This window comes from Triticum dicoccoides, chromosome 7A (genome assembly GCF_002162155.2).
Source record: "Triticum dicoccoides isolate Atlit2015 ecotype Zavitan chromosome 7A, WEW_v2.0, whole genome shotgun sequence".
Classification (NCBI taxonomy): Eukaryota; Viridiplantae; Streptophyta; class Magnoliopsida; order Poales; family Poaceae; genus Triticum; species Triticum dicoccoides.
Window position 1 is genome coordinate 636,974,748 of NC_041392.1, and position 8,919 is coordinate 636,983,666.

At 53.3% G+C, this 8,919-nt stretch overlaps 1 protein-coding gene across 1 annotated transcript; it reads left to right on the top strand.

Moving 5' to 3' along the window:
- Positions 1 to 4,618: 4,618 nt before the first annotated feature.
- On the top strand, positions 4,619 to 8,402 carry LOC119334329 (tyrosine-sulfated glycopeptide receptor 1-like). Its single transcript, XM_037606915.1, has one exon. The coding sequence runs from the start codon at positions 4,853 to 4,855 to the stop codon at positions 8,096 to 8,098; it is 3,246 nt and encodes a 1,081-aa protein (XP_037462812.1). The 5' UTR covers positions 4,619 to 4,852; the 3' UTR covers positions 8,099 to 8,402.
- Positions 8,403 to 8,919: the final 517 nt, after the last annotated feature.

Genomic DNA, 8,919 nt, shown 5'->3' on the forward strand with positions numbered 1-8,919 from the left:
ACGGCACGTTTAATAGCCGTGCCGTGCCGTGCCGGCCCACAGGCGCTGCTCCTTGACCCAGGCACGGCCTGATTAGTAAACGGACCGGCCCGATGGCCCGTTTAGCACGCTGGGCTACACATTTTCAGCCTGTTGGGCTGGTTTTTAGGCCTATTGGGCTATATTTTAGATATATATATATATATATATATATATATATAATCTGGAAAATATATAAAAAATTAAACGGGTCGTGCCGTGCCGGCCCGCATGCCCAAGCTCCAGGCCCAGGCACGGCCCAAGGCGTGTCGCGTGCCGGGCACGACCCGTTTAGCCCGTGTCGTGCCTGGCCCATGGCGGGCCATGCCGGCGTGCTAGCGGGCTGGCCTGTTTGGCCCAGCCCGTTTGAGCAAATTTGTGAAGTCAGTGAACCTAAAAGAGTACAATCAACCAGAAGCCAAAAGGATTCTCCCTTTTTGATTGTGTAGAACCAAAATGGCACTCAGGCGGACCTAACTCAACCCGAATTTCCTGTATTCCAAACATACCTAAGATCCCAAACTTTAAACTTTCAAATCACTGTGTCAGTTTGCGACAAACAAATAGATATAGCATGGGGCTCCCTTACTGCCTGGGTGATTGGGACAATTCGCCAAGACAAATTAATGGGCTTGTTCAGGTGCTGCCCAACAAAGAGAGGAACACTTTGAAGAAAATGTAATTTTTAAATAGGTTTATTTCACTTGTTTTAGATATACATTTTAAAAAGGTAAAGTGGAAAAATATGCATTGTGTTGGAAAACATGTCCACACATATGTAAAAAAACATCTAATTGGTTCACATGTTTTAAAGAAAAAATATGGATGTGAGAAAAAGTGTGCATGTGTTTAGAAAAATGTTCATCCATATGAAAATTAACATTCAACTATTTTTTAAAACTATTTGTACTTTCATTTAAAAACATATGTGTGTGTTCATGTGTTTTAAAAAAATGTTCACATATTCAAAAAGCACGAAAAACAATCGTCTATTTTACTTAAGGAGAACAAGGAGAAACAAAAAAAGAAATAAATAAAAAAGGAAAAGAAAGAAATTTAAAAAAGAGAAACAAAATGTGCTACTTGTCCTGGCCGAAGTGCAGCGCATGTGCGCAATTTATCCCCTATATACGGCGCTATATAGTCTTTTCAGGTGCATAATGATTCTCACCTACCACGCCAAATAATATTTCCATCCTCCGAGCACCATCACGGTTGACATAAACTATCCAATCTAACCTCCAAGCCCTCAGACTTCGCGTCACCCGATTGAAAAGAAACATGCATGGGCCTGTGTGGGCTACCTGAGACGGGCCTCAATATTTCAATACCCAAACATGTCCACTTGTATGGCATTATCGATGCCATGATGATTGTAAGCATATTGTGGTGTTAGTCATGGACATGGTGCTCGCCCTGCGGTGGGCGCAAACTGGAGAGCCCAGACAGGTAGGACCAAAAATGTTTTTCGTTTTAGACTCTTTTTCTTTTTACGAAAAATCCAGCATTTTAAGTTTACAACTAAGAAATAATATGGCTCTATCAAATCCAGCGCGCCTGATTATGTGCCTAACTTGGATTCAATGGTCAAACCTTTGTCATCATTTCTATGTCACTCTCCTTACCTCTTAGTTTTGCTTCTCACATTTTTTGCCTACCGATGCAGCGGTCTACCAATCTTTGCCCACACTTTTATCTCGCTGCTCACGTTTTACTTATCTCTGCTAGTGTCAACTTTAATTCTTATGATTCTTGATCTTATGCTTCCACGGAAACAAACATGATCATCAGAGCTATTATTGTGTTTGCACCATCTTTGCCCTTACATAGTAAAAAAATTATACTAAACATTCATATTTCTAAACTTATTTATCATATACATTATTCATGACTATAATTATTTTTATTTAGCTAGTATGGTTAATCGCAAAACAGTATTGCTAAAAAATACTTTTAGTGTTTTCAAACATACAATTGTATTTTATATCACTGGAAAACTTGATTCCGCTAAATTTAAATTTAGATTATATCAAAATTTCTCTTTAATTATGTTTTGATGTTATATTTGTGTATGTGTGTGTATTGTATTGTTTTATACCATGGTTGAGATTTCTGAAGCCTGCAACCTACGTCTATTTCTATTATACCATTATATTAGGTAAGTGAATTAATATAAACTTCTATAGCATAAATTGAATAGTTAGAAAAATGTGTCTTGCAAATTGAGTCAAACAATGAGTTGGCAACATGTGCATGGTATGCACTTGGTATTGAAATAACATCGATTGTAATAATCACTTGGGAACATAAATACCATTGTTTTCACACAGACGGTTTGATTATTTGATATGCTTGTCCAGAATATTCTTGATTCATCTGGTGTAAACAAAAGATCCCACCAATTTTTATAATAAAAGTTGTGCATGAAAAGTAAACATGGAATCAAATGCATACAAGAGCCCCATGATTCATAATAAGTAAATACATATAACGTTCTAGCCGTGCAAACTCGAATGGGTCATCCTGCCTGTTTTAGAGAGAGAAAATCATCTGAGCTTTGTGAGCTGTAAGTGCTTTGTGAGCTAAAAAACTAAACAAGCACTTTGTGAGCTGTAAGTGCCGCTCATGAGCTGGTGGCCTGCCTTTGCTAAACAGTGAGCCTCGATGTTCATTAGAACAACTTCAGCTGACGGGAACCCTTCCATCTTCCTTTTTTACTTCATCGATGATTGCTTTGGAGGTTCCTAAATACGCACCCTTTACATGGGGGAGGCATATGAGATCAATGAGATTAGTTTTTTTTTAAATAGCATGTTCAAACATTCTCAAAAAATTTGTAGACACACATCAATATTTGATGTACAACCTCAAAAAGCTTCAGCCCCTAATTTGACCAACATTAATAGAAACAAAAAAGATAAAATCTGATGTAAATAGTGTGAGAGTACTATTCACCCAAACGTATCACTATTCACATTCGAATGTGTCTTTTTTGAATCTCTAAATGTACATTGATTTTTGAGCTGATTTTTTTCGGAGTTGTAGACATACCCCGCAGGAATGTTTTCAAATAATTTAAGAATTTTTTGAAATGTATAAATATGAATTATTGAGATTTATCTCACGATCTCACCTAATGTGAGATCTTGTACAATTCCTCCCTTCCTTTACATGGTTCAATGTAGTCAGTCGACACTACAATCCTTTGGCCACAATATCAATAACCAAATGAAATAAGGTTGGAAAAAATCCCACACCCACCCTCCCACGTCGCCTCCATGAGGCGATGGGGAGGAACCCTAGGGTGTGGACGCTAGCTCCCTACTTCGCACCCTCCTCCTCCCACACCGCCGCTAGCGCCGGCAAGGCCTCCTTGTTCCCCTCTCAACGGCCTTGGCATGGGCTGGCGCATCTGGATCGGGGTGCCTCACTGACAAAGTGTGAGGTGGCGTTGCGGACGGGGTGGCATGGTAATGGCGCGATAGGCTGGGTGTAGAGCATGCTGGTGAGGTGGCAGCAGCGGTTGCTTTGCCCTACTGGCGGCGCGGGCCAATGGCGACTAGGGGCGCGGGTGGCTGTCTCTACATGGGTTGTTGGGCGGTGGGGTGCCAGTGTGATGGTGGTGGCTATCGCCAGTGGCGGCCTGGCCGGTTGGCTTCTTTGGCGAGCTCGGGCGCCATTGGATGGTTGGTGCGGGCTCTCTCTGTGGGCATGCGGTCTTCACGATGATGACCAGATGGCGGGCCATGGTTGGTGGTATTGGAGGTCAACGCGTTATGGCGCTCTGGAGGCGACAATGACCGGCACCTCCGAGGCTACCCCGGCGGCTAGACAGCCGACTGCCTGGACGCCCACCTGTCCAGATATGGAGGGGCCAGATCCAATGGGGCGCCGGCCGATGCCCCCTCCCAACCCAGTAGTGTTTGTCCGCAGTTGCCGGATGGCATAGAGCCTCCCTGTGTGGCTCGACGCGCCTTTGCTACTGGGTTAGGGATGTGTGTTATTGTTTTTCCTTCCGTTGCAATCCACATGCTCTTTTTTTTTTTAAAAAAAAGCGTGCATTGTCTTTCCCGCGAGCGTGTACACCCCGAGAGTCACCTATGAGCACCCCGAGCAGGTTCGAAACGCCGGCGAGCCAACGAAACGATAACGATAACGAGCCACCGACGTGAAAACCCCATCAATCCCCCCAAAACCGCAGAGAGCCGCGCTCACTCCATCGACGAACTCCCGTCGACGTACCCGGAAGCCCGAACACGTCTGTCCGTACAGAAAAGCCCCCCGTCTCGATCAAAACCGTAAGCAGCTCGGGTCACATCACACGATCGCATCGGCCGCATCATTCACTAACCAACACGGCCATTTTTATCGTACAAGCATCTGATCAGACGGAGCAACCTGCCTGACGACTCTCATCTCAGCCCAGATAAACAAACATGGATGTGCGTCTTACGTACGTACTCGAGAGAGCGTGGGGGAGTCGCGCCAGGGCCGGCCAATGAGCCGCCCCTTGGAGGCCCCATCGGCCGCGCCTCCAAAAGTCAGACCTGCCCCGAGAGGCCGAGAGCAGCTCGGCAGCATGACTCGCGAAGCACTACGCCCGCCTCCGTGGCCGTGGCCATCTCCGTTGACCTCGCGCCGGATAAACCTATGCCTAGTATATTACCACGGCGACGAGCCATCCCCAGGCCGGCCAATGGGACGCTAGCTTCTCCGCCCTTCCCGCCCTCCCCCGCCCCGCTCCGGTCGTCTAGGAAAAAAGTCCACGCCACGCCCGGCCAAGCGCCACGGCTCGGTTGTTCCCCATGTTGTTGACGGCGGCGGAGGCCTCGCTATGATCATCAGTTGCCCCCACCAGCGGGTCGTCATTTCGGCGGGAGCCGTGCTGATCGCCGTCGTGCTGCTGCTGGCTGGTCCGGTCGCCGGCGCGTGCGGCGACGGGGAGAGGGAGGCGCTGCTGGCCTTCCTCGACGCGCTCTCGCCGCGGGCTGGCGATAACATCGCCGCGTCCTGGCGGGGCTCGCCGGACTGCTGCGCGTGGGAGGGCGTGGGCTGCGACGACGCGGGAGGCGGCGGCGGCGCGGTCACCAGCGTCTCCCTCCCCGGCCGCGGCCTCGGCGGGACGATCTCGCCGGCGGTGGCCAGGCTCCCCACGCTCGCGCACCTCAACCTCTCCGGCAACGGCCTCGCCGGCCCGTTCCCGGCCGAGCTGCTCGCCCTGCCCAACGCCTCCGTCGTCGACGTCAGCTACAACCGCCTCTCCGGCGCGCTCCCTGACTTACCGGCCGCCGCCGGACGCGCCCGCCTCCCGCTGCAGGTGCTGGACGTGTCGAGCAACCATCTGTCCGGGCGGTTCCCGTCCGTGCTCTGGCGGTTCACCCCGGGCCTCGTGTCGCTCAATGCCAGCAACAACAGCTTCGCCGGCGCGATCCCGTCGCTCTGCGTCATCTGCCCGGCGCTCGCCGTCCTCGACGTCTCCCTCAACGCGTTCGGAGGGCCCGTCCCACCCGGGTTCGGGAACTGCTCGCGGCTGCGGGTCCTCAGCGCCGGCCGCAACAACCTCACCGGCCAGCTCCCCGACGACCTCTTCGACGTGACGTCGCTGGAGCAGCTGGCGCTCCCATCCAACCGGATACAGGGCAGGCTCGATCGCCTGCGGATCGCCAGGCTGATCAACCTCGTCAAGCTCGACCTGACCTATAATGCGCTCACCGGCGGGCTGCCGGAGTCCATCGGCGAGCTCACCACGCTGGAGGAGCTCCGGCTCGGGAAGAACAACCTCACCGGCACCATCCCGCTGGCGATCGGCAACTGGACCAGCCTCCGCTACCTGGACCTTCGGTCGAACAACTTCGTCGGGGACCTCGGGGACGTTGACTTCTCCCGCCTCGCCAATCTCACCGTCTTGGACCTGGCCTCCAACAACCTCACCGGCACCATGCCGCCCAGCATCTACTCCTGCACGTCCATGACGGCCCTGCGCGTGGCCAACAACGAGATCTCCGGGCAGGTGCCGCCGGAGATCGGCAACATGCGAGAGCTGCAGTTCCTCTCGTTGACCGTGAACTCTTTTACTAACATCAGCGGCATGTTATGGAACCTCCAGGGCTGCAGGGACCTTGCCGCGCTGCTCGTGTCGTACAACTTCCACGGCGAGGCCCTGCCGGACGCCGGCTGGGTCGGCGACCACGTCAGCCACGTCCGGGTAATCGTCATGGAGAATTGCGGTCTGACGGGCCAGATACCGTCGTGGCTGTCCAAGCTGCACGGCCTCAACGTCCTGAACCTCGGCGGGAACCGCCTCACCGGCCCGATCCCGAGCTGGCTCGGCGCCATGAAGAGGCTCTACTACGTGGACCTGTCGGGCAACCAGTTCGCCGGAGAGATACCGCCGTCGCTGATGGAGCTGCCATTGCTGACGTCGGAGAAGGCCATGGCGGAGTTCAAACCGGGCCATCTGCCGCTCGTGTTCACCCTGACGCCGAACAACGGCGCGGAGGTCAGGACGGGCCGCGCGTACTACCAGATGTCCGGCGTCGCCGCCACGCTCAACCTCAGCGACAACGACCTCTCTGGCGCGATCCCGCGAGAGGTCGGGCAGATGAAGATGCTGCAGGTGCTCGACCTCAGCCACAACAACCTCTCCGGCGGCATCACGCCGGAGCTCAGCGGCCTCGCCAAGATCGAGATTCTTGACCTCCGCATGAACCGTCTGACGGGCTCGATCCCGCCGGCGTTCGCCAAGCTCCACTTCATCTCCGACTTCAACGTTGCGAACAACGATCTCGAGGGCCCGATCCCGACGGGCGGGCAGTTCAATGCGTTCCCGGCGGCGAATTTCGCAGGGAACCCGAAGCTTTGCGGCCAGGCGATCTCGGTCCGCTGCAGCAAGAAAAGCGGAATGGCGCCGGGCAAGTCTTCGCCGTCCAAGACCATGGGCAAGAGACTGCTTGTTGCCATCGTTCTTGGAGTCTGCTTCGGCGTGGTTGGCGTCGTCGTCTTGACCGGACTCGCCGTGATCGCCATCAGAAGGTTCATATCGAACGGGTCCGTCAGCGACGGCGGCAAGTGCTCGGAGTCGGCCCTGTTCGACTACTCCATGTCGGATCTGCACGGCGACGAGTCCAAGGACACGATCTTGTTCATGTCCGAGGAGGCCGGCGGCGGCGACCCGACGAGGAAGAGCTTCACGTTCGTGGACATCCTGAAGGCGACCAACAACTTCAGCCCGGATCAGATCATCGGAACGGGGGGCTACGGCCTGGTGTTCCTAGCGGAGCTGGAGGGCGGCGTGAGGCTGGCCGTGAAGAAGCTCAACGGCGACATGTGCCTGGTGGAGCGGGAGTTCCGGGCGGAGGTGGAGGCGCTGTCGGTGACGCGGCACGAGAACCTCGTCCCCCTCCAGGGCTTCTGCATCCGCGGCCGGCTCCGGCTGCTGCTGTACCCGTACATGGCCAACGGCAGCCTCCACGACTGGCTGCACGACCGGCGGCCGGAGCAGCCGGAGCTGGACTGGCGCGCGCGGCTACGGATCGCGCGGGGCGCCGGGCGCGGGGTGCTGCACATCCACGAGGCGTGCACGCCGCAGATCGTGCACCGGGACATCAAGTCGAGCAACATCCTGCTGGACGAGTCCGGCGAGGCGCGGGTGGCGGACTTCGGGCTGGCGCGGCTCATCCTGCCGGACCGGACGCATGTGACGACGGAGCTGGTGGGCACGCTGGGGTACATCCCGCCCGAGTACGGGCAGGGGTGGGTGGCGACGCTGCGGGGCGACGTGTACAGCTTCGGCGTGGTGCTGCTGGAGCTGCTCACCGGGAGGCGGCCGGTGGAGATGATGGCGGCGGCGGGGCAGCCGAGGGACCTCGTCGGGTGGGTGACGCAGATGCGGTCGGCCGGGAGGCGCGCCGAGGCGCTGGACCCGCGGCTGAGGCAGGGGAGCCGGCCGGGCGACGAGGCGCAGATGCTCTACGTGCTCGACCTCGCCTGCCTCTGCGTCGACGCCATCCCGCTCAGCCGGCCGGCGATCCAGGAGGTGGTCAGCTGGCTCGACAACGTCGACACCATCGGCGCGTCCTGACGTGCTCTGTGTAGAGCGAAGATGGAGCGCTCTGCGGGCAGAGATGGTTAGAGTTTTGGGGCGATGGATGGAGTCGATCGATGAGATAGAAAAATCAGAATCAGAATTCAGAAAATGGCGATGTTCTTCAGGCAAATGACTGAATGAAGGACACTCCACCATCCATAATCACATTCTGTCCCGTGGACTAAAGCAACATGGACTAATTTCTGAACCCTGATTGGTCGAGGTGGAGTTTTCTTTTTTTGAAAGGAATGCCTATTCGGCGCACTTTATTTCAAAGCCAACAGAGTTACATCCTGAATTACAAGAGGTAGTAAGAAACTAGGAGGATCATCATCCCAAAAAACAGAAGACTTCGACTCATAAGAGTGTTTTGCTAAGTGATGTGCGACCAAATTTGCATCCCGCTTACAGTGTTGGCGGTGGAGTATAGTTACATAGGTTTGCCACGAAAATGGATGGAGCATTGCTCTTTGTTTGGCGAAGAGATGCCCTGGTCTCTGCATCGACTGATGCACACAATCATCTTTATTGTGAACTTTTAATCCATACACAAGTGTAAAATGAAAATAAAAAAGAATAGCATGGTATATCAGGGCCAACCAAAAGCAGAATGGATTACATTCTACAACTCATGCATCGTAAATTGTATTGTTAGACAATCACCCAATTTAGTCGAACAAAGTTCAAGCTACAACCTCCAAGTGGCTACACCTAGAGACCAAAATGAGCTTCAAGAACTTGATAAAAACAGTTGCTTGGTTAAGAATGATGTTATTGCAGCAGTTCTGCATTTCCCGATATGAGGCACATACCCC